The 27030-nt window shown below is 40.3% G+C and overlaps 1 protein-coding gene across 4 annotated transcripts in view; it reads left to right on the forward strand.

Moving 5' to 3' along the window:
* Window positions 1–27030, forward strand: part of CDH19 (cadherin 19) — a 92622-nt gene that overhangs the window by 53514 nt on the left and 12078 nt on the right. For all 4 annotated transcript variants that reach the window (XM_090039597.1, XM_090039596.1, XM_090039599.1 and 1 more), the window contains 3 exons: window positions 963–1099; window positions 8451–8572; window positions 22078–22195. In XM_090039597.1, the coding sequence (XP_089895723.1) occupies window positions 963–1099; window positions 8451–8572; window positions 22078–22195 (377 nt within the window). The remainder of the gene's footprint in view (window positions 1–962; window positions 1100–8450; window positions 8573–22077; window positions 22196–27030) is intronic.

Below are 27030 nucleotides of genomic sequence, written 5' to 3' on the forward strand. Positions count from 1 at the left end.
TAAAAGTTAAAGGACCATCCAACCATTGGCATTTAATTTCAACTATCAAAGGAGACCAATATGCCAATTTATAATAGAAAGTCTTTGTCAAATGAAATGAAAAGTGGAGAAGAGGAAAATTATTAAATATGGGTATTACAAACAGGACCAATACAGGTCTTATGAACAGAGGTTTAGAAGTTTTTCTTCCATAAAATAAAATCCTACTGTGCCTTATAAAACTAGTCAGTTATTTTTATTTACTTACTCTTAAAAAAATAAAAACTCCCTGTCATTTTAACCTTTACCTTCAGGCTTCAATCATTGCCTTCTCTCAGTTTCTTATATGTGGTTACTGATAGAAAGTAACTATCAATCCACTGAAATTTTGTGAGCACATGTTTGAATATGGCATTGACAGGTTTTTTTGGTAAGGACTGTAACAGTGCAACCTGGAATTTGGCTTACTTGTAGTCATTTCTCACTTTTGGACTCCCCCCCCCGCCGCCAGATAGGAGACACCTTTATTTTATATAGTTGCCTTTCTTTTTTTGGCTAATGTTCATTCCTTTGACATCATGGCATGTCAGCAATGATAAAATAGATTTACCATTATACCTCTGTTTATTTGCCTGGGTTATTCATTTCACAAGTGTTACTTTTGCGTTTTCTTTTCAACCAAGTCATTCACCTGCTGTGAGCTTGACTTAGAAATAAGAATGAATAATGCATTTTGGATTCAGTTCACATTAATATAGATCTGAGTCATACTTAGTTTTATAAGAAGAAGAGCTTTGATCTTGGCAGCAGTGAATTTTAAATGTTTATAAGTGTATATTTTTCATGATTTCTGAGTTATGGTAGCATACATTTTACATGTATTTATGCACAGCTCTGTTTTCTCAGCTGACAATAGCTTCATATGTCCTTGTTTTCAGATGGAACATTTCAGTATTAAGGAATTTCTTTACTTTTTGGTGCAGGTATGCTATTGTCCATGGCATGTCTTTAAAGAGATTGTTCAGCATCAATGCACAAAATGGAACAATCATTATAACTAAGCCTCTGGACCGAGAGATAACTGCTTGGCACAACATAACTGTTACAGCCACAGAAGCAAGTCAGTAAGAATTTAAGGAACACTATGTTTTATCTGTTGCATGCACTTAGTGTAATTATCATCAGAATATCGCTTCTTTTAAATACAGAATGCATACTACTTTCTCATTATATTATAGCTGCTTGTTACATTAAGGAGCATTATTAAAATGAGAAGTTCAATGGAAGCAGAGTGTATTAGAGCGCTACGGTCTTGTGCTGTTTCATAAAAGATGACCTTATAAAAAAAAAGAAAAAGAAATTGTAATAGGATGGAGACTCTAATGCTTTCAAGTTACACTGAAGCATATGAATTGCTCCCCCGGTGCAAGATCTTATGTTAAATTAGACCCTGGCTAATTTCACACCAGATTTTTGACTAGTGTGAAATTAGCCAGGGTCTAATTTAACACCAGTCAGAAACCTGTGGCTCAAATTAATTCTGAATGTAAGGCCTAAATCAGCTAGACTTCTTGACAGTGACAATTAAATCTGGGAAGCAACCCTTATATAGATTTCACCTGTCAGTTTTGTCTCAAAGTCAAATGCAAATTGCCTCTCTTTGTGTGTTGGGTTATCAGGCTGCCCTGTTTCTGGGACAACACTCTAGCAAATACATGCTTGATAACTTGGAACTGTGTGTGACAAGGCTTGTAAATTACTGCTTAAAATTAATCACACTCTTCATAGGAAAAGAAAAGGTAAATTACATTTGATGCTATCACTGCATCCACATTTTGCCAAACATATTAATGGCTAGCACATGGACTATACATTCAGTGTCTTTTAAAGTCTATTTTAATTGTGACCAATTAAAAGCATGTTAATTAAACACATCCTCCAAAAAGAAATGTCAGAACAGTAAATGCACAGGGGGCTTTAATATAGTAAAGCTCATAGTTATATTTCCTGCAGCCCTCAGTCTGTGTTTGGAAATTGAGTCTTATTTGCTGTCTTGGCTTTCCTGTGAGTTTTGAAACATAAATGTATCTTATTTTTCACTTTATTGGACAGCTGGCAGGTGATATAGTGAAATGGAAAGTATCTCTGGCATATTTTTGTCATGCTTTGAATAGCTTTATGGAAACACTGCAGGATGACTTTGGTAGACTTTTCTGTTTAGCTAAACAATCGAAAAAGGAGAAAACCAAATATTATAACTGAGTGCTTCCTGCAAACAAATAAATGGCAGGGATTTCAACATCAAGAAACATTAAGATTTTTATTGTATGGGGAAAGCCCTTACTCCCCTTATATTCTTTAGGTCTTTAATGATAAGGTCCCTCTTTATAAAATAATATACAAAGTTATTGAAGGTTGCACACATTGGATTGGGTATAAATGAACATGATTTACTTTTTCAGCTCAAGGCATTTTAACACATGAGTATATCTCTGTACACACAACATTTCAGATATTCTGACCCTACTAAAGTCAAAGGCAAACCTCCTATTTAACCTCATTGGTATCAAGATTTAACTTCATAATATGGGTCAGATTCTGAAGGTTGTTATCATTCCTTTGCAGCAGTCTTCTAATATAAATTCAGCGGAAGATTCCTTTGACATATTGGTATCTGCACCATATATAGGCACCTAGGCAAGACTGGAACAGGAGTGCAGGAGGTGTTTGTGTAGCAGCAAATGATTTCTACCACCTTTCCTCAGTATAGCGGGTGACTATTCTAGGGCAGAGCTTCTCTCTGCCAGGTTCCATTAAGAACTACAAATAAGTAGCACAATTTATAGCTACCCTTTAGTAAATTTGACTTGAAGGTTAGTCCTGAGATTCAGGGAGCCAGAACCAGCTGCCTATTCACCCTTCTTGTCACACAATGAGCAGAGCTATAGTATAAGATTGAATCTAGCTGTAGGTACTAATCTGCACAAATTTAAACATAAAAAGTAGCACTTTAACAATTTCAATGGAAAAAGAAATCTCAATCCTATGTGACAGTAATTATTGGTTCAGAAGAAGAAGATAGTTAATAGCCAGAATGTTTTCCCACATTCGCTTTCTGTTAGTTGAAGCATAAAATGCCATCCAGTAGCCCTGAGAGAATTGCTGATTAAGTCGTAGTATAACTTTGATTTTATTGTCTTTTTGGCTGTTCAGTGATACAATTCACTACCAGTCATAAGCAAATTTACCACATAGGCCTCATCTACATTACACTTCAGGGCTAAATACAGACAATGAAAAAGCCTGAGGCTGAATCAGTTCAATCTTTTCATGCTATGTAGACTGGATTGATAAGCAAGTGAACAGACATTCACTTTTGATTCCAGAAATGTATCCACATGCCTGCAGTGGCCCAAGCCAAAAGCTGGGGAGTGCTAAAGCACACATCCCTGCTTGGTTGCAGCAGACAGCTTTGGGACAGGCTTGCCTGCCCACCTTGTAAGCAGGGGTAGAGGTTCTAGAGGAGGTGCAAAGCTTCCTTGGATGCTGGGGGACCATGAGTTAACTTGAATGAGGGGGTGGGATCTAGAACTGAAGTTCAATAAATTAATTTAACCTAAATCAGTTAAGTCTGATATGACATCCATCCAGGTTTATCTGAAACCACTTTTAGCCATTTTGAAGGTGGTTTATGTGCACTGAATTTCTGTTGTGTTACAGATCTGAACCAGTTTCTGATCACTTTTACCAGTCTATGTGTAATTTCTGTCTCTACCTGAGATGTGATTAACCTGTGACTCAGCTAGATGTACAAACAATTAACAGCAAGATAAAACAGGGAATAAGACACAAAATTATTCCACAAAAATATGCAATAACTTTCTAACTCATTCTTATCACACCATTATTTGAACATGTGGCCAGGTACTTCCCTATAGCTAAGAACCCCATCAGCCAAGAGGGCTCCCAGCCAGGGAAGCACCTCATGTGCTGCTGCAGCAGTGAGCTCTGCAGCTGATGGGTATTTTTATTTGTAAACTACACAGCCAACCCTGACACAACAAAAGACTGTACCTGTCCAAACAAATCTACTTATACTGCATGTCCACCCAGCAAATAAGGCGCAGGGGCTACAGTGTAAAAGTATTTTTTAAAGGTGATACATGTATATTGTTTTTTTGGTTTCATTTCTTAATAATTAGTTTAGTCAGTGATACCCACACTTTCCCAAACAGTTCTTATTTATGCTGGGGATTAAAATGAGAAATGTTATCCCCCCCAAAAAAAATCTTTTGGAAAAGACATGAAGATGTTCAGATAGGGATCTATGCTAACATACTTACTAGGGAGGCCAGATAATCAATGGGCATAAATTAGCACAGCTCTACTATTTCATTGGAAGCAGGTTGATTTTGCCAGCTATGGATCTTTAGAGCATTCTGTTTTCATGGTAGTTACTTTTGATACCATTCTGTCTGGCAGAAGACTCCTAAGTTTTTAGCTCAGTTTCTACAAGATCAGTGTGAGCAAGTGCTTGTTGCAGGTGAACAGTAAATTATACGTTAAAAAGAAGCTTTAGAAATGATCTGCATGGTCCATTTGGCTAATTTACCTGAATAGAGAAAAAAAGGCTATAATGAAGGGTTGTTTGTTTGTCTTCTATGACAATTCTTTCAGGTACCTGCTGGTCTGTTTAATTGGGTGAATTTCTGACATTCAACTTTTATTTGGAGTCATTGGACTATATATTATGGTCATTCTATTAATGGGAAATCATCTTCCCTATGGCTTTGGAAAGCCTTTGTATTTTAAGCATGTGACTAGTTCCATTGGCTTCAGTGGGAATACGGTGCTTGAGTGATGTGCTGTGTTAGGGCCATGTATACTAGATATGTTTATTAGAGTCTTTGCAACACTTGCTTTCTCTCTAAGTGGTCTGATCTAGTAATCTGCAAAATATTTCTGAGAATTTTTGTCCTCACTCCCAGTAGCTTTGAGGCATGCCTTGAATCTTTAATAAAATTAATAGTAATATTTCTTTGACCTGATCAATAGGTTTTTGTATCATCAAATTATTTTAGTTTAAAATATGATTTTTATTGAAATAGTTGCACCATTAGAAATCCCTCCTGAGAATGTAGTACTATTGTAACTAAAATACTTTAAATTGATAAAGCTTACTCTCCTTTCTATATAGGACTAAACTATACTAGCATCAGCACTGCTGTTCTTGTATAGCTATGTCCACACTAGAAAGGTCAAGTAACTTTCTTTATGGCAGTCTGACTTTTGTGAACAGATAAAACTTAAAAATTAAACCTTTAAATCAGTATAAATGCTTTGAACTGAACCATATCTAGAGATCACAGTGATCATTTGTACATATGTGGAAAGTCCGTTTCCTTTCCCCATTGCCAAAATGTGTGGTTGAAGCTAAGCCCATAAAGTGAATGCATTGCCCCTCATTCTGCAAAGTAAATTTCTCAATTTATGGGTACCTCTTAAAAGCTGGTTTGTACATTCACTCTTTAGGGTAGAGATGGCTGTATTTTTTGAAACAGTGGGAAATTTGGTGATATTAGCTTTTGCTGAAAACTCTTAAACATTAAATGTTTTAAAGGGGAAAAAATAGCATTTTTTGAAATATCTTTTTGACTAGTTCTAGTGACATCCTAGTACTCCAAGCTGTTCAGCATAGACACACCTCATTAAATTCTGTAGAATTCTTTGCAAGACAGATGTCAGTCTCTACTGATATGCTTATAGGATTTCACAGACATTAGGGCTGGAAGGGACCTTGCGATATCATTGGGTTCAGCCCCCTGCCCAAGGGGCAGGAAGTCAGCTGGGATCAAATGATCCCAGCACGATAAGCATCCAAGTGTTTCTTAAAAGTGTTCAGAGTATGTGCTTGCACCACCTCTGCAAGGAGTTTATTCCAGGCTCTGGGGACTCGGATGGTAAAAAAGTGTTCCCTTATGTCCAGCCTAGAACAGTCTGGGAGGAGTTTGTGACCGTTAGACTTTGTCTTCCCTTGGGGTGCCCTGGTGAACAGACTTTCTCCCAGTTCCTGATGCACACCTCTTATATATTTATAGGCTGCCACCAAGTCACCCCTGAGCTTTTGCTTCTTTAGGATGAAGAGTCCCATGCCTCTCAGCCTCTCCTCATAAGGTCTGCTCTCTTGACCTCTGATCATGCACATGGCTCTCCTCTGGACTCTCTCAAGCTTCTCCACATCCTTCCAAAAGTATGGGGCCCAGAACTGGATGCAGTACTCCAGCTGCAACCTCACCAAGGCTGAGTAAATTGGGATGATGAATTCCTGGGTCTTGCTTGAGTTAGCTGGCAAAGCAAAAACAAAAAAACCCCAAAATACCCATCTGGCTTGCGTCTACCAATGCATCTGTGTCATTGCATTGGTGGCTCATGTTCATCTTGTGGTCAGCCATGACCCCCAGGGGTTGCTTTCAGTCATGGTGTTAGTGAGTGTAGCACTGCTAAACCTATAAGTATGACGTGGGTTTTTTTCTCCTGAAGTGGAGCACCTTGCATTTCTCTGTGTTGAATGCCATCAGGTTTTGATCCGCCCAACTTTTGAGCATGTCCAGGTTGGCCTGAATCACCAGCCTATCCTCTAGTGTGACCACACTTCTCCATAATTTGGTGTTGTCATCAAACTTAGCCAGTCTGCTTCTGATACCCAAATCTAGATAATTTATAAATATAGTAAAGAGTACTGGTCCAAGTACGGAGCCCTGGTGGATGCCACTGGTCATCACGTGCCATGTTGATATGGTTCCATTAACTACCACTCCCTGGGTCCAACTATGGAGCCAGTTCCCCAGCCATCAGACCGTAATGTTATCGAGGCTGCATTTTCCCATGAGGACATCATAGAAAACCAAGTTAAAGTCTTTTTTGAAGTCTAAATATATGATATAAACCTCTTCACCTTTTTCAGGGATTGAGGTCAAACTAATTGGCCTGAGTTCCCTGGATGGTCCTTCCTCCCTTTTTTGAAGATGGTCACCACATTGGCCCTCTTCCAATCTTCAGGAACCCCTCCCAAGCACCACAAATTCTCATATATCCTCACCATGCTTTGATGCCAGCCAGCTATTTTAGCAGTCTTAGATGCAACTGGACCAGCTGATTTGTGGATGTCCAGTCTCTCAATGTGTTCCCTCACAAGATCTTCACCAATTATAGGCAAATGTTCACCCTTACTTGGTAATCCTGCATCCTGTCAGGCACGGTGATCCCCTTGAGCTGATGGAAAACCGACATAAAGTAATCGTTAAGGGGATTAGCTTTTTCCTGGGTGTCAGTTGTCAGTTGCCCCATTTGGTTTAGCAGTAGTCCAATGTTGCCTTTATTTTTTTTCCCCAGCTTCTCGCATATCTGGAGAAGGACTTTTTATTGTCCTTGATTCCCATAGCCAGTTTGAGTTCAGTTTCAGCCTTGGCTTTCCTGATTTGCACCTTATCTCCTCATTGCTGACTGATTTGCCAGCTTCGCAATGGCAACTCATAATCACTGTCTCCAAGCTTCTCTTCAATCCTCAGGTCACTCACTAGATAATCTCCTTTGGCCAGTACCAGATCCAGCAGCACCTTACCTCTTGAGTCAAATAGAGTTCTTCCATGCAAGTGAGCAACCTTCATGATGGATCAAATTTGGCTGAGTGGTCTTTTCATGAGATGTCAGGGTGGTTGACCTCACCGATGACAACCATACACCGAGAGTGTGCAGCCTCTGTCAGTTCTCTAGCAAATTTGTAGTCAAGTTCCCTAGTGAATTTGGTTGTATATCTTCATTAAACAAATTCAGACTAATTCATAATGTAAGGAATGAACAAATGAATCACATATTTAATATATGACTCATTCTGTTTGGTTGTAAACTATTTTGGTACTAACTGAGGTTGTTGTTGTTATGGTCCTGCAAATTTGCTGGACACGGATTTTAGGGGTGATATCTTTTATTGGACCACCTGTATAGTTGGGGGAAATCTAAGATAATCTTTTAGGCCAAAGAAAAACACCTCAGGTCCTTGGTGCTAATTTCAATATAAAATATGTATTTGGCATGGTAGATGGCATTTTTTATACATATAATAGTGGAATAGGAGGAAAATAAAAAAAAGGGAGTCCTTGGACTCTCAGACTGTTGTTTCTTCAAATGATTTGCAGTATTAGAAATGTTCCTTTGTTACTGCTGCTAATGTAGCTATTTGCATTATTTGCTAAAATAATCTGATGGCATTTGGGGCTGGATTACTCCCAATGATACAATATTACAATGTAATAGGATAGAAATTATTTAAAAGATGTAGTATTATCTCTGGGCATCGATTAGAATTTTTGTTTCAGGTAAAAAAAAAGAGAAAATTTTAAAACCCATCTTCTTGAAATCATGGAATTTATTATTAAGAAACTCTTATTTCTTGATCTCCTTTTTCCTTTTAGGAAACCCAGAACAAATTTCTGAGGCCCCTGTATATATTCATGTTCTTGATGTTAATGATCACACTCCAGAATTCCCTGAATATTATGAGACCTACGTGTGTGAAAATGCAGAACCTGGCCAGGTAAGAGGTTATGAAGTTATTGTATGAACATCTTGTTCCATTTAAAAATCAACCAGACATTTGGCTTATGATGTTACCAGTGATTTTAATACACATGATTTCTATATTGCAGATACAGAATGTACTTGATTAATTTTCCAAAATATATTAAGCAGTTATATATGTATATAGCTTGAAAAATCAGGGCCCAGAAAGAAGACTGACATTTACCTATATATTATTCCATTATATCTCGTCTAGACTCATCTCCCTGTCTCGGTTTTCCTGTCTTGCAACTTTTGGGAGAGCTAGGATTTTAAAAAGGGTCTCTGGGATGTCAAGGATATTTCTGTTGCAGTTCATATTTGTGTCATGATTCACAAATACTCTTTTCTGCTCCAGGCTACCTTACTTTACTTTTGGCTATCTGCCATAAAAAGGCCCTTTGCTACTACACAACCACTTTCTTTATTCTGCCCCAGTACTTTCCATAAGGCTCTAAGAATAAGTTTTAAATTCTTCCGTCAACACTTGGTTTTTATTCTGTATTTGGGAATTTTCCATTTCTAAATTTTAGCCCCCTTCAGAGGTGTTTGGATCAAACTGGTTCTCCTGAGCTTCAGCTAAACCATTGCTTGGTAAGAGCATTAAAGATAGTGACCATTCACTGGCCCTGATCTGAATGAAGTGAACTACACCCTCTGTCACAAATAGGTGCATTTCATGCCTAGGGAGCAGGCTCCACAGTACCACTGTTTCAAAGGAAAACTTCATAGCCTCAGCCAGAATTGATAAACGATACATACATTTCTCAAAGTACTATAAATTCTTAGCATATTAAATGTTAAAAAGCATATACTAGTTTATTAAATAAGGTATTATACAACATGCAGATCTGCAATATTTTCATATTTATTATATAAAAAATTTGGATGTTAATGTTTCTGACATTACTACTGTTATATGTTAGGTTCTAATAAAGATAAATAGCCTCTGGTCTGCCCCAAATATGGCTGCTTTTCAAAAAACAGGTGAATTAATCTCTGAATTTATATATTATGCTTTGAGATCCACTAGGAGGGAAAACAGTACTGAAAGTAATAGCAGTACACATTAACTAGGGAAGCATCACAACACTTGAATAAGGTTAAAAGTGATATTTCCGCCATTTATACATGGGAGAACTGAAGATGTTAATTCACTTGCTCACAAGCAAGTATATTTAGGGAGCACAGTAAGATATTACTCTTGAAAATAATAATCACCACAGTTAAAGATTGTTACTTTACCTAATTATAAGGTGTAAAACAGAAATTTCACCACTGCTGGACACTGTAAATCTGTATTACCTCTACTTTTTCTATTCCTGTTTTTATATTCCCAGGTTTTTTTAGACTCAAGGCACCCCTCTTTAGATTGAAGGCACCCCTCAGAAAATTCCAGCTCTTAGCTTTCCCTCATTTTTTGACTACAGAAAAATAATAGAGCAATTTTTTTCTGTTGCAAAGAACTCAGAAAAAGCACAACAGGCCAGAATATTTTTTACACTATTGGATTCCCATTTGTAATTCTCTGGCTTTATCTGTGAATCATGTAAAGGTGTTTGAACACCTACCTGTGCTAATATTGAGTGGCACTCCATGATGTGCTTAAAATGATCTCATGGCACATGAGGATGCTACAGCACGCTGGTTGAGGATCATTGTTCTAGACTGCCTTGTATTTAAAAGGTGTATTCTGTGTCTATTAACTAGGAAAAAATAAAAACTTTATATGGATGTCTATTGATAAAAAATGTTTAATTGATTCATAGTAAACAATAATTCAAGCAATCCAAGTGTCTTCATGAGGTACTTAGAAATATTTATTTTTTTCCTCAGACTTCTAGAATTTACTGAATAAGGCCTTGGGATTTACCCACACATTTTCAGTTAGGGCCTTGCTATACCTTACATTGTTAAGATTAATCAGCTTAGTGTTCACATATTCATAGATGTTTGGGTTGGAAGGGACCTTAGCAGATCATTGAGTCCGACTCCCTGCCCTGGGCAGGAAAGAGTGCAGGGGGTCTCCCTGCTATGTTGGAGCATGGAAGAATAAGATACCACTTTATTCTTTTTCATTATTTATTTACTGTTATATCTCCCCTGCTAGGTGCATGTTTAGCCTCCTCTTAAAGACCCCCAAGGTAGGGGAGATCACCACCTCCATTGGCAACCCTTACCGTAAAGAAGTTCTAAAAAAACTTGTTCAGCATAATCAAGCAATCGCACCTTAAAGTTACCTGCACAGCTGTAACTTGCCATTAGAGGCTAGAGGCAGGATAAGCTCACTGCTTGAGTAGTGAGGGGTCTGATAATTTTTTTTCCTCCTTTGGAGCCCACTCTGGCCCCTGAACTCCTGAAACCCCTGAACTGCTCATAGCAGCCGGATGTCATTGTTACGGGGTGGGGACCTAGAAGCGGCCGTGATCTCACCTAGCGCCCTCTACTGTGCCAAGTGGGGTGTCCATGCACCCTTATTCTCGGCCGCCACGTCTTTGATGACAAAAATATTAAGGGAGGCTGCCTTTTCAACCCCTTTGGGCACAGGACCCTGATGTATCCCAGCTTGTCTCCCGTCTTAACGGACTCTGTGAATTAAAGCCTCAAGGGCTACGCATGGCTCCTACCATCCCTAATACCACACCCCAAGCCTCTCAGATGTCCTGGACATTGTCTAGTCAATTACTGTTGCCTGCACGCTCGCGGATGTTCCCAGGCCTCTTTAGGCCAAGCCCATACCGGGACCTTCCTGCTCGTGCGCCCTCCTCTCACACTCGCCCGCACCGGGGCCTTGCCCCGCGATTCCCACCCACACTGGGGTCTGTCTCTGTGATTCCTGCAATTGAGGCACAGGTGGCCGTAGCCGTGCCTGGCACCCAAATTCCCCTCTTGGGGCTTCTAGTCCTGTGCGCCCTCCCTGGGGCTTAATGCAAGCACCCTCTGGGCTTCTCACCAGCGCCCACTCTGGTGCTCCTCACCATTAGGGCTCATGTGACCGTAGCTGTGCCTGGCCCCTAAATCCCCTCCCTGGGGCTTCTAGCCTTGTGCGCCCTCCCTGGGGCTTAATGCAAGCACCCTCTGGTGCTCCTCACAATTGGGGCTCAGGTGGCCGTAGCCGTGCCTGGCCCCTAAATCCCATCCTCAGGTCTATGATTTCTATACAGCTCAGGTGGCCTCTGCCTTACCTGGCCGTCCAATGCACTGTGCCCCTTCTTAGGGCTCTGGGGTCAGTGCACCCCTAGGTGCAGTGCCCGCCCCAGCACCGGGGTCCCCACACCGCTGTGGAGCCCCTAATGAGGCCTCCTCCAACCCCTTATAGCCTTACCTAGTCCTCTGGTATAACCACAAAGCAGAACCATAAGCCAATTGGCTACAACTCAAGAACTAAGCCACCTGGCTAAATGTAAGCTCTAAGCCCTCTGGCTACTCATCAATCTAATCCCCTACCCGGGCTTTCTCCTCCTAGTATCCTCAAGCCAAAGCTGTTCATACCATCAAGCTGCTCTAGGCTGCACCCTCCAGTAGAGCTCCTTCTCCCTTGAATGTTAGTGGGGAACTGCCTCCTTGGCCTCAGCCTAAGCTGTTTATATAGGCCACGCCTTGCCCCCTTCCGGTCAGCTGACCGACCTGCAGTTGCCTCGGCAGCCAACACCTGTAACTTTTCTCTAGGAGCAGGGCACTTCACTGCCTTGCGACACACCTTCCCCCTTAAGTTCGAATCCCACTAGGAGTGGGGCACGGAAGTGCCCTGCGACAGCCATCAGGTATGGAGTGTGGGGCTTGGTGCTGCCCAACCAGCCTGGGGTTTCACAGAGATGAGGAGGAGGCTGGACATCTCACAGCTGTCTCCTAAGCTCAGTGGGAGTGGAAAGTCCTGTCCCTGTACCCAAGATGCAACCGAGTTTTACTAAAGGGGTTCCTGCCTCTGGAATTTAGTTTCCCCCTTGGTCAGACAGAGGTGGAATTAGTATACTTTCAGCTAGGTATGGAAAACATATCTATAGTCTCTGACTTTTCAGAGGTGGGGAAAAGTATTAAAGGAAAGGTTAATTTCCTGTGGGCTTCTGAAGACCATCTTATAATGAGTGAATACACACACACAACAAATACAATATTTACATAATTATCTTGTATTTTCAAGAGCATGCAATGGCCAAATTTTGGAATCTGAAAGAGATATAACAGTAAATAAACAATGAAAAAGAATAAAGTGGTATCTTACTCTTCCATGCTCTAACATAGCAGGGAGATAGCTCCTAGCTAAGGAGAATGCTTATTATTTTTGCCAAAAACAAGATTATGAAAAATTTTCTGTCTGTTTTCAGCAAATGCATTTTGCTCTTACTTTCCCTTTGCTGTCATTTTGTGAGAATTACAGACATCTTTGGTTTTGCCTCTGGAAGCCAGTCAAAGAAGAGAATTGCATTTGGGTCCTTGGGACTATCATCTGGAAAGATAGTTTGACAATAAAAATGAATGTAAAAGAAGATGGGTATTTTTTGCCAACTGTCTAAATCCATCCATCATGTTTAGCAGGCATTTTGAATGGATTTTTCATTATCCATTTTATGTTATAGTTCTGTACCCTCCTATAATCCACACATCAGCTGAAAAGCCATGAATGTGGCTTCCTTTTGCACATTGAGAAACCACTTCCACTGCTCTACCAGTTTTAAATACATTACTTTCAAAAAAATTTAAGCATCAAAGGTGCTCTATAAAATAGAATGCTATTCTATTCTAACTATTGCTAGCATCAGATCTATTAGTAAACTATCTGGATATTGGATTCTTTTTGGACTCGCATTGGATCTTGACCTTACACACACATACACTATATATGTCTATGGCCATATATGTGTGTGTGTGTGTATATATATATATATATATATATGTAGAGAGAAAGTGAGAGAGAGAGAGAGAGAGAGAGAGAGAGAGAGAGAGAGGGAGATATGCATCTCTATAAAGAAAGAAATAGTAGTCTTATCCACTTTAGGAACAGGTTGACATTAGATATTCCTTTAGGAATAATGTTTGACATTATTTCTTCATCGTTTTTGCACAGTATCTACAAAGTCTTTTGAATCTATAGCAGATAATGTGAAGACATGCTCAGCAAGCAGAATGAACTAAATAACACCATAGACATCATACCAGGAATGCATTTGGCTCAGCAAATCCTACTCATAATTAATTAATTAATTGAGTCCGACCTGAAAGTACATTTCAAGAGCTTAAATATGCTACATAAAATACCTTTGTGTGATAAAATAAGTGATACAAGTATCCAGAATGTATCCAGTTGTATGTATGATAATTTCAGATGCTATGTGGATACTAGTCTTTCTGCATATATGGCAAGAAATGGATTTCAGCTGAAGAAAAGTTGCACTGAATTCACCTACATTCTGAATTAGTGTTGTCTTCTTTAATGCAGATTTATTCAGGCATAAATTCCTATAATTTTAAGATCACATTGAAATTGATGTTAGTTTATTTGATAATTTACTTATCAGATTGAAAAGCAGTGACTACGTATTCTGCCCCTTAGAGATCATAAAAATATATATTTACACTTTACTTAGCATATAAGATAGTCAGCAGCTACATACATGAGTGAAGAGTATATATATGATACTAGCTGTCTATAAAATGAACCTCTGCCAAGAAAACTAGGAGGATTAAAGAATGTCAAGTTGTATAAAAAACTGGACATACATGTTTAAAGCTAAAATCGAACAACTCTTAGGAAAACATGAGCCTGCAATGCGATGCTGCGGCTAGTAAAGCGACCAAAACGCTGGCTTGCATCCATAGATGCTTCACAAGCAAATCCCGGGACGTCATTCTCCCCTTGTACTTGGCCTTGGTGAGGCTGCAGCTGGAGTACTGCATCCAGTTTTGGGCTCCACAATTCAAAAAGGATGTGGAGAAGCTTGAGAGAGTCCAGAGGAGAGCCACGCGCATGATCAGAGGTCAGGAAAACAGATCTTACGATGACAGACTGAGAGCCATGGGACTCTTTAGCCTGGAAAAGCGTAGGCTCAGGGGTGATCTGATGGCCACCTATAAGTTTATCAGGGGTGACCACAGGATCTGGGGGAACGTTTGTTCACCAGAGCGCCCCAAGGGATGACGAGGTCGAACGGTCACAAACTCCTGCAAGACCGTTTCAGGCTGGACATAAGGAAGAATTTCTTTACTGTCCAAGCCCCCAAGGTCTGGAACAGTCTGCCAGCGGAGGTGGTTCAAGCGCCTACATTGAACACCTTCAAGAGTAAATTGGATGCTTATCTTGCTGGGATCCTATAACCCCAGCTGACTTCCTGCCCTTTGGGCAGGGGGCTGGACTCGATGATCTCCCGAGGTCCCTTCCAGCTCTGATGTCTATGAAATCTATGAAATCTAAAACAAGCTATTACCAACAAGACATATTAAAAGGACTATTGAGAACAGAAAATAAAAATTGATAGGTATGTATTATCTGACCTTAGCATGTTTGTTGATACTCTATAAGCAGCATATGACCAGTGAGCTGAGTGAACAGGGATGAAGAGATAGACATGTCTCTAGAGAGCATTAAAAAGAACCAAGAAACCCATAACAAAATGGCTCTGGTAGGGAAAATTCCTTCATCCCTCTTCCTAGCGGGCCATCAGCCAGACCTATGACATCCTTGTATACACAGCATCTACCTGAAAACTACCGGAGAGGAAAGCAGGGCAGCCAAAAGAAGTTCAGTACATTACAAACTTCCAGGCAGTAGGTTAAATTACTGAGAGGACCAGTCTTTCTGACTGACTAGTGGGAAGCAGAGTGCTCTTAAGGTAGGAAGCGTTTACTTATTTGCTTCTTACCCTTCCTTCTGGATCTCTATTATCCACAGTCCACTCAGTTTTTTTCACTAAGTGAGGAACTTTGCATGAATAGTAATCCAGCAGTTGGTGCATATTAGGTTATAAATATTTTGCAAATTCCTGACAGGACTCATTGGACCATACCTGGAAAAATCCAAGAAAAATCCTAAAAAAATTATCAAAGAATCCATTATTGATAGGCTAGCAGAAGGCAGTATTCTAAAGGACAAGAAACATGGCTTCATTGCAGGCAGGTCATGCCTAACCAACCTCATTTCCTCTTATGATTAGGTAACTCGCCACCTAGATCAGGAAAATGAGGTTGATAGCATATACTTGGCCTTCAAAAAGGCCTTCAACCTAGTCTCCTGTGATATCATAGATTCATAGATGCTAGGGTCATAAGGGACCTCAACAAATCATTGATTCTGACCCTCTGCCTAGGCAGGAAGGGGTGCTGAGGTCATATGACCCCAACCAGATGCCTATCCAGCCTTCTCTTAAAGACCACCCAAGGTAAGAGAGAGTACCATCTCCTGACTCATGTTCATCTTGGAGTCCACTATGACTCTGAGATCCCTTTCCACTTCTGGGCTGCTGAGATGGTCACTTTCTAGCCAGTAGGTGTGTGGAATATTTTTGCATTCTAGGTGCAGCACTCCACATTTGTCCTTGTTGTACTGAATTCTATTGTATACTGCACACTTTTCTAACCTGTACAGGTCTGCTTGCAATCATTCCCTACCCTCTGGAGTGTGCAATTCACCCCACAATTTAGTATCGTCCACAAACTTGGACAGAGTACACTTCACACCCCCATCCAAGTCACTGATGAAGATATTGAATAGTACAGGTTCAAGGACCAAACCCTATGGGACCCCACTACCTACGTCCTTCTAGATCAGTACCCAACCCACCCACTACCACTTTCTTTGTGCGGCCACTAAGCCAATTTGCTACCCACCAGACTGTGTAAACATCTGTCACAGCCTAATTTATTTATGAAAATGGGATGTGATACCATATTGAAGGCCTTGCTAAAATCCAAGAAAACAACATCTACCTCTACTCCTGCATCTAAGTGTTTTGTGACCCAGTCATAAAATGAAACCACATTGGTCAGGCATGATCTATCTGCTACAAATCCATGCTGGTTGCTCTGTTGCATTATTTTTCCCACTGGACTCCTGCAAATATGATCCTTCATAATCTTTTCAAAGACCTTTCCAAGGATGGAGGTGAGACTGACTGGCATATAATTACTCGGGTCCTCCTTCCTCTCCTGCTTGAAATTAGGGACCACATTGGCCCTTTTCCAGTCCTCCAGGACCTAACGCAAGTGCCACGAGTGCTCAAACAGCTGTGCCAGTGGTTTTGCCAATTCATTCAGTAGTTTTGGATGCAGCTTATCTGGGCCTACTGACTTAAACACATCTAGTCCATCCAAGTGACTTTGCACCAAGTCAGCATCAACAGTTGGTGGGCTGATGTCCCTCTGATGTCCATTCTAAAAACCCATTAGGAGACTTATCTTGACCCCTGGTCAAGAACACCGAGGCAAAAAAGAAACTCATGGAATTGTTCAGCCTTGTCCCCTTCTCTCTCACTAATTGCTCCTTCTTGTTTAGTAGGGGTCTTTTGCTGCCCTTTACCTTCCTTTTACTCCCTACATACCTAAACAAAACCCTTTTTGTTGTATTTAATTTGTGTTGCCAGCCTCAACTGTGTAGTTGCTTTGGCCTTTCTAACTGCCTCCCTGCAAGTGCAGGCCAAGTAGGTATAATCCTCCTTGGTAGCTTCCCCCTGCTTCCACTGCCCATATGCCTTCCTTTGTGCTTTTAGGCTCCCCTGGATTTCCCTGTTTAGCCAAGGATGTTTTTTGGCTCCTTTTCCCCTTTCCCCCTTTATCCTCATGGTAAAATTGGGAAAATGTGGTCTTGACTACTTTACGGTCTAGTGGCTAGGTAACTGGCTCAAAAATAGGACCCAGAGAATATTAATAGATGGAACTAAGTCAACAAAGTGGAAGGTGACCAATGCCATCCCTCAGGGTTCAGTATTTGGACCAGTGCTTTTCAACACATTCATCAATTATTTGGATTCAGGTGTTAAATGTGAACTGGTAAGGTTTGACATCAAATTATGGGGGAGTATGGACAGGCTAGCAATACAGGCTTACCTGGGCTTCTGAGGTGGATGGAGAAATGTAAAGTGCTTCATCTGGGAAGAAATAATCCACAACACACTTCCAGTTTTGGCAATGCTACACTTGCCAGAACCACAACTGGAAGAGTTCTGCATGTCGTGATAGACCACAGAATGAATTTGAGCCACCAATGTGATACCATAGCTGACAGAGCAAACCAAATGCTGGTATGCATCTACCAATGCATCTTGATCAAAGGCTAGCTATACTTGACCTTGGTGGGACCACAGATGGTGCATTACATCCAGTTCTGGGCGCCACACTTCAGAAAGGATGTGGGCAAGCTCAAGGGAGTCCAAAGGAGAGCCACACACATGATTACAGGTCTGGAGAACAGGTAATACAAGGAGAGGCTGAAAGACTTGGGACTGTTCAGCCTGGAGAGGAAAAGACTCAGAGGGGACTTGGTGGCAGCCTATAAGTATATTTGGGGTATGCATCAGGGCCTGGGGGAGCACCTATTCACCAAGGCACCCCAGGGGAAGACCAGAAATAATGGGCATAAATTAATTGAAGAAGATTAATTTATGCCCATTATTAATTGAAGATTGCTTCAGATTGGACATAAGGGCAAACTTATTTACAAGTCAAGTACCAAGAGTCTGGAACAGACTCCCCCAGAGGTGGTACAGTCACCCAGCCTGGTGATCTTAAAAAAGCATCTTGACACCCACTTTGTTGGGCCTATCTGACCCCAGCAGTCTTTCCTGCCCAAGTGCAGGGGGGCTGGACCCAATGTTCTTGTAAGCTCTCTTCCAGCTCCTAACATTTATGCGTCTATGAACCTCTTGGAAACTGACAGGTTTGTGTGCTACCAGGTGCTCAGGCAAAGGGATATGAATCTGTTTGTAAAGATTTAGTGGACATGGACACTGCAAAAAGAACCCCAAGGCACATCTCTAGGACAGGATCTAGCAAGTTCATTTATGGTTGAAAACAAGTGAACATTTTCTAACTGACATCTAGGGTACATACGAAAGTTAAGGGGAAATTAAGGGGATCTTAGATCATGTTAAAAGTGGCACCCACTCAAATTTAGTTCACCTGGGTGTGTACCTTACACTTAGATCCCTAGTTAAGTTGATTTAAGTGTAAACTATACAGCTTTTAAGGTTAGATCAGCGTAAAAATGGCCAACCTAGTCTAAGTTAAGTGCACCTCTGAGTTAGTATAAATTAGATCAGTCTCACTGGACCTAACCTAATTGAACTTCTGTACAGTTCCAAGTGCAGCCCCAGGGCTGAGAAAGCCCAGTCACTGGCCAGACCCAGGGCTGCACTTTTTCTACCTCCCTGCCAGTACTAGGTGATTTTTAGCCTCCTAGCCCCTTGCCTCACCCCCAGGTAGAAAAATACTCTGTGAACCAGCCAGCCGGTCCCTCTCTTTTTGACTGCCAAACCCACCATCCTGCTTCTACCATTGGCTTTACTAATTATTGCCAGGGGCAGGAGCCAGGGAAGTAAGTCAGGTGGGGGAAGGGGAGAGGGGGGGCATTATTTTCCTGGGAATGATGTAGGTTGTGAGGCTAAAAATAGCATCTGGTCCAAGGTGTGGAGAGAGCCCCCCCCCAGCCCCTTCGCAAGCCCTGCTAGTGACCTGATCCCACCAAGTCCTCCCAGATCCCACCAACATCCCCTCCCAAAGACCCTGATAGCTCTCCCAATCCCTGAAGCCTGCCCGCAGATCCTGCTTGCCTCCAGTCTTCCTAAGACCCCCAATTAGCTCCCCCATTGTGACTTAAATTAAATCAGGTGGCCATTTTTAACTTGAGCTAACCTCCTCCTAAGGTCTGTATGTACACCTAGATTATTAAAGCTTCCTGATTAATGAGCCTTGAAGTAGCACAATACATGGCAGTTAGATTTCACAGCAATCACTATGGCAGCTGATAACCTTACAAAAGCAGTATCTAACCCCACTGTCTTTGTTTTCACTCTACACATGTAGGTTCTTTAGACCTTGATTCACAAACAATTAGTGTAGAGTTTCTCAAACTGTTGTGAGGCTATTTTTCCCTATGAGGTGCTATCCACTCCCAGGTTGCATGCAAACAAGCCTAGGAAAGCTGCAAATATGAAACATTTTTCTTTCTTTGTGGAACTTTTTTATTTCAGACTCAGCAAAATCACAACTGCCTATCGCATTCTGAATATTTTATAGAGTCCTCTGGGGTTTGCTGGATCCTAGTAGAAATGAACTAGTAAGAAATAAGAATTAAGAGGTTGCCCTGTCTAAATGTTCTGAATATTCTTTCACTTCTAAAAAGAATCCCAAAAGGTGCATGCATAAAGAGACAAAGCTTTTGGTACTACAGTACAGAGTAGAATAAGGAAAATCACAGTTATTTTTTAGGCTGACCATGAAATGATCAAAGAAGTATTGTTTTTGCTTATACAACTGAAATGTATGTGGAAAAGTATATACAGATATACACATTTACTGTATTACTTATCTAACTATATGTATAAAATGAATAACTAAAGCAAACCTGCACGTTTGATTTGAAAATGCAGAATTAGACTTTTAATGTCACTGGAATTGTATTACTTCTATTTCTGTATTGATTGCTTATGGTAACTAGCCTGCCCAATGTTCAATAGAATTTGAGAGCATTGCAACCAAAAATAAAATTAATAGTTTCTGTGGTCTTGTTAACCTGCACTATGTGAACAGACTCACATTCCTACCTCAGGATTAGAATCTTGGCTATAGTTATCTAATCAGGGAGCCACAAGCATATTACGTGGTTTATGATAAGTAACCAACACAAGTTGAACATTTTTAAACATCTTTTGTACAATAAAATTCATCTTTCCTGGTAACTCACATTAGTAAAGTTCAAATACTTTAATATGGAAATGTCCTTGAAAGTGCTGTGAACATAAACAAGCTATAACTTGCTTTTGAGTTTTGATAGATTGTAGACTCTCTCTGTGTGCACACATACACACACACACCCCTACTCGTTCCTCAGTTGTTGGCATGGAGATTACTACCATAAAAACTCCCGAAATGACCTTGTTATGTTGCTAAAGTATTTGACAAAATAGATGTTTTTTAAAAGAAAGTTTTGCACTTTTATTCTGAGCAGCACTGAGGAAACATCTCTCTCTTTTCCTATTGTGGTACCTCACATTCCTGTCCACCCTTCTTTCCATAGCTTTGTGTCACCAAGGATTTTCTTTAGTTCAAGAAAGAAGAGAAAACACCCCTACCCAGTCCTTCTTCCTATGAAATACTTCAAGGATTTGCAGAGACAACCTGTGCATTAGCAGCAGTGATCTAGCACTTGCTACTAAAAGGCTTCATAGCACCCCAGTTGCTCTAGACATGAGATTGGTATACACATGAATTGAAGATAATGCCAAGAACATAGGACACCCATTAAACACTACTTTGTGTTGCTTTTACCATTGCTGCATTGTATACTCCATCTTGATACCTCCAGGATTACTTTGCCTAAAAAGAAATGGGACTTATGTTAATGTACAACTCTGAACACAAAGTCTACAATATAAACAAACAGCTGACTGATAAATACAGACACTTTCAAAATGGGCATTCTGTTTTCCAACATTTGAGCCATTCAGGTCTGTTATTGTGGTCTGAGTCCATTCCCCACCCCCACCCTCAAATGTATTTAGAAAAAAATCTCTTACACATAAATAGGCTTATACAGCAACCTATGAAGTTTTCATCGAATGCTGTCCTTGATGATGCATGATTCACTGAATAGCAACTGATAAAAGTGACACATATTTGCTCTTCATAAGCAGAAATATTGCTAATTATTTTAACTTCAACAGGGTTGTTTATTCATGAAGATTGAAGATGGTATTTTGAAACCTAAGATGCTAATTTTGACTTTATCTTGCAAATGGCAATCTGGTTTGACATATTTGTAAATTAGGGCTATTTTGTTTTCTTGAAAACAAACACAATAACTTCCATAATCAATCTGTTATTATATCTGGAATCAACAATTCAACCCATGAACTTGTCATCATCTCTCAGTTACTGCAACTATAATACATCAGTTGCATGATGCCAATGTGTTTGTGGGCTGGAGGAAATGGGTTTTCTATTGAAGGATTCATTCAAAGGTAGAATGATATATTTTTTGCCTTGAGAATAAAAAAGAAAGGGAAACATACTATTTTTAGAATTGTTTTGCTTATGGAAACTTTGTTCATGCTCTGCACTTCACTACCAGAAACACATGTAGTATCACAGACATCTGATGCTTATATCCCTCTCAAATCAGTGCAAAATAATGAGTCATAATACTATACAATACAGAAGAACACCAATATTCCTCCATACATTTGTTATTCATTGTAATGCACTATTGTGTTATTGTATTAAAAGACGGTAAAATAGTATTTAGTCTTACGTATTTTTGTCAATATTTGTTCTCAGCTAATTCAGACCATCAGTGCAGTGGATAAAGATGATTCAGTGGAAGGCCATCACTTTTACTTCTCTCTCCAAGAGGAGGCCACAAACAACTCAGGTTTTTCTGTCAGAGATAATCAAGGTAGTGTCACTCATGCAGTTTTTAAAAACTCCTTCATAAAAGATGCATATTTTTAATGTAGTCACATTGACACACCACACAATCTTTCAACTGTATAGACATTGGCAGTGTAAAGTTTGAATCCGAGTACAACAGTTTTTAGGCAAAGCTTTTAAAAATAATAATTCTACACGCTCATAAAAAAACTGCTTTTAGAAACCAAAGTTTAACCAACACAAGGCAGTATTAAAATCTAAAATAAGATGCTTAGCACAAAAAAGGTTGATGGGAATAATTTAATACTTGATCACTAATATATAAAACATGCTCTGAACACAACTTTCTAATTAACTCTTACATTGTCCTACGTTAATTTTTTAAATACAGGAGAGTATTCAGTAAATAAAATGAAGAATTAATATTAATAAGGTCTAAAAAACATAGATACAAATTGTCAGTTATATAAGATCACTTATGTTACATTTTAAATTTTGGATACTGATTACCAATGGCATCATCTATTTAATGCTATGCAGTTCTGGTATTGATCCAGATTCTTAAACAGAATGATATAGGGGGACTTCAATCGAAACTAATCTGTAAAGAAAACTTAAGTTCAACAGCTGATGAGACTGCAGAAAAAAACACCACTTAAATTCAGTCTTCTGAGACTTAAAACTGCTACAGACTCCACTAAAGTACACATTGTTCATATTGACTTTGCTAATTATTTGAAAGTTCTGGCTAGGTGAATAAATCAATGGGACTAACTTTTGGAAAGTTCGGTCTACGTCAAATAGCAAACTATGCTATTTAAACTAATGCTCCAATGCCAAAGTCAATGTTTTAATGTTTCATTTCTCAGCTTCGTTAACCTCTCACTCCAGGAGGTGGAACCCTGCTGGGTTTTGGACAGATTGTGCGTTGCCTCTTTCCATCTTGTGTACTTCACACAAGGTCCAAGGACAGGTGTCTTTGAGTGACATCACAAACATGTGCTGCTGGACATAGAAATTTGTCCCCAAATTTCTGGAATTTCAGGAAGATATTAGACTAAGGCCCCATTCTCTCCACCTTTGCCATGTTCATAAAGCTAGATGACTAAACTTGGACAGTTCTAGACCTGAGGAAAACCAGAATCTACAAAGGTGGCACAGCTCTTAATCAATGCCTACTCAGAACTATGCTTAAATAGCATTATATGATCTATGACATTACAGAATTCTTTTCAAAAGAGGCCAGTGCAATTGTTGCCCTGAGATCTCAGGATCTCAATATTGCGCTGTTAGACAAGAGGGTGTGACACGATTCAACATATACAAACACACAAATCAGTTAGGTGCATACACACGCACGCTACCAGCTCAGGCACATACACATCCAAACCAGCCTAGGCACATGCATACCTATCACCAACTCAAGCACATACATTATACACCCCAGAAGTTAGACACAGATCATTAATTTGTATATCATGCACACAATGACACAATGCCATATGAAGGGTACACCACACACACACGCACACACACACACGCACACACACCAATCACACTAGCAACTCAGATATGGACACATTCAAAATAACTAGCCTTGGTTCATGCACACCTAGCACCAGTTTAAGCCCATACACACTACACACAGCAAATTTAGACAGAATCACTTACCAGTTACCCAACCTGCACCTTCAATACACATATGTGGATTACTAATTTATATACCACATACACACACACAATGATATCTATATATGTATATATATGTGTATTCACTAATTTAAACAAATACCACCCATCTACACATACACACAGGTGAGTTCCTAAGTTGGGTGTTATGATATGTATGTATGTATGTGCTTGGTGTACTTGGGATACCTGGGGAAAGGTTAAGGTAAGAAAGTAGAAGTGTAGGAAGTTAAAGTTACCAGGACTGGGATTAGAACCGGTAGACCACAGGGGTCTGGCTGAAGAACTGAGGCTCAGGGGTAACTTTAGGTTAATTGATTAAAACACAATGCCTAAAGCCTTCAGAACAGGGAAGCAAAGCCCGCACAGAGGCTGGGACTGGAGCCAGAGCTACGGGGGAGCTGAAAAGGTGGGTGGGGAGAGGAAAAATGGGACTAAGAGAAAGCATGGGTGTTAAAGAGGGGCTCTGGATGTGGGGAGCCAGAGGATGGCTCCAGGGCAGCTAGAGAAGTTGCAGGGAGCAGCATTAAGTGCTGGGAGCTGGATAAAGGCTCCAGCTGCTGGAGAAAACTGCAAGACAGCCATGAGGAGCTGGGAAGCTGTGGTGGGGGAGGGGGTGACTACAGAAGGTGTGGGGGAAGCCTGAAAACAGAGAGAGGGACAGCAGAAAATCACAGGAAAAGCAGCAGGAGAGACTGAAAGGTGGCAGTGGGAAAGCAAAAAAAGGCAGCAGAAAGTCACAGGGAAAAGGCAGTAGGAATTGAGAGGAGATCAGGAAATTAGTGGAGGGGGTGGGGGCTAGAGTTGGGAGAGAATGAGGCTGGAATTTAAGATAAGGAAGGGACTGGGATTTAGTAAAACATGACCCAACTCAGGGTTGCAAATGTCAATGGTTTTATTGAACAGGAGAGATGGTGACACAATGCCAAATTGGTTCCCTTGCACCCACCCACACACACACCCACACTCACACACACATACACACACATGTGCATGCACACACTATGGCAGCAGGGGTTAGAGAGGCTTGGTGCAGGGGATGAAGTCCACTGAAGTCCAGGAGGAGAGAGAGTCCAAATTGTAGGAGGAGGTATGCAGGTAATATCTACCTATCCAGGCTGGAAAGGGGTCCTTGTCCAGTAAGTGTTGTCCGGAGGGGGGGTGTCAGCAGGGCCTCTGGGTGGATAGGTGGTGTGGCTTGGTGCTGGTCCAGATGGAGGGTCTGTCTTCACTGCCCCTTTTTATAGGGGCAGACCTTTTGTGACCCTAGTGACAGGAGGCAGGCCCAGGCAAGGGTCAGCCCCTGGCATATTGAGCATGTGTGCTCCATGCAGGGATGTGCAGTTTTGGGTGTATGTAATGGTGAGAGTTGCTGGTTCTGCAGGGTCTGTTGTCCTTCAAATGCTGGGTTGTTGTCGCTGTTCCTGGGTGAGGTCCCTGGTTCCTGGATGAATCAATGCGAGGTGATTGCCCAGTCATTACAGGCCATTCAGTAGAGGCCTGCTACCATTGTATTCAATCATTCCCAATCACACTTATTCATCTGGGAACCAATTTACATGGGAGGGATACATGACTCATACAGTTGCAGCACAGGGGATGCCCCGGCAGAGGACACAAGATGGAGATTTGACATATAAAAAGGAAACTTGACATGACTTTGATTCACTTACAAACACAGGCCTAAACCATAAAATAGCCATATGAAACAATAGAAATCAATACAAAAATAATAATAATGCAATATACAAGAGTAAAAATCAATACAAACCTAATAATTATACAATATAAAACAGTGGATAACCAAAACCAAAAACTTGCTACCAAAATAAAAATGTTTAAAGCTTATCCTAAGTGTGAGCTCACTTATACTTATCTATAGGGAATAGAAAAGGAGAGAAAAAGTCAGAAATGGTTGGGGAAGGGGAAGCATTTAAAAATTAAAAAAAAGAAAAACTGGGGGTTTTGCTACACAGTGATAAGGAAAAGGCTAATTGTAGACATCTTATGGACATACACACATAATTTGTTTCTGGGTAGTGCTTAAAAATCTTAATAGTATTATTTTTCCTTTCCCACCTACCCCTACATTGCATTACACACATTTATGCAAAAGTTAATTTTGCATTATGCATATTTCCCAAGAAGCTCATACCTAAAATACGTGTCTAATGTGAATGAGCAGTCAAGCAGCATGAGTTAAATCTACAGTACCTGTTGGGTCAAGTTGCTTCATGAAGGATCTATGCTAATTTTTAAATGACAATATTTAAATATAAAGCAAAGGTGAAGGGTCTCTGGCTCTGCTCCCAGTTGAAATTGCAGGAGCACAGGTGGCTCCTAATTTGAGATAGTAATTATTCAAAGACAAATTTAAGGAACTCCCCACTCAAACCACTAAGAAGCTATGTTTGGAATTTTGAGCCTCTTGATTGTCAAGAGATATAATATCATCTGCAAACTTCTGGATAGGATGGCAGCTGACTTGAGGGTTCCCCCCCCCATTTACATCTGAACATTAAAAACAGAAGTTCTTGGTCAAATTCTGTCTTCATCTATGACATACTTCATGTGCAGTTACATTAAATCTTAGTGCAAAATATCTTCCACACAGTAAGACCACATCAATAAAATGTCCTAACGAATAAATGTAATTGTTTTTTCAAACTTAGAAAAAATCTGGTATTACCAATCTGAAGTGGGGATGTCTTTAGACCTCCTGAACCCAAACACCAAAGTTCAGAAGGATAAAAAAAAATGGCTCTGGGTTTAGCTTATCTTGCATTTTCAATTACAATAACATTGTGAAAAAAAATATAGAGGAAAAAAAACAAAACAAAATAAAACTTACTTCCTCCCAAAAACCAGAACCAATAACTAACCAAGTAAATAAACAAGGAAACAAATACAAATAAGCCAAGACTTGTCCTCTGAAGTCTCTTTGCATTCTTTATGGTGCCTGATGCTTTGTAACTTATCAGTAACTTAAATGTCATGTCCAGCTCATTTTACGTGTCTTTTTAACTCCTTTACAGAAGTTATGTTCCTCTGCTATACTCTTTCGCTCTTTCCTGTCTCTCTCAACATATATCTACACTTCAGATTTAGCATATGTGGTTGGCACTGAAGTCTGACCATCCAGGTTAAATTAGCCTGCATACAAGTGCTACC

This window comes from Crocodylus siamensis, chromosome 3 (assembly GCF_052110815.1).
Source record: "Crocodylus siamensis isolate JL-2025a chromosome 3, ASM5211081v1, whole genome shotgun sequence".
Classification (NCBI taxonomy): Eukaryota; Metazoa; Chordata; order Crocodylia; family Crocodylidae; genus Crocodylus; species Crocodylus siamensis.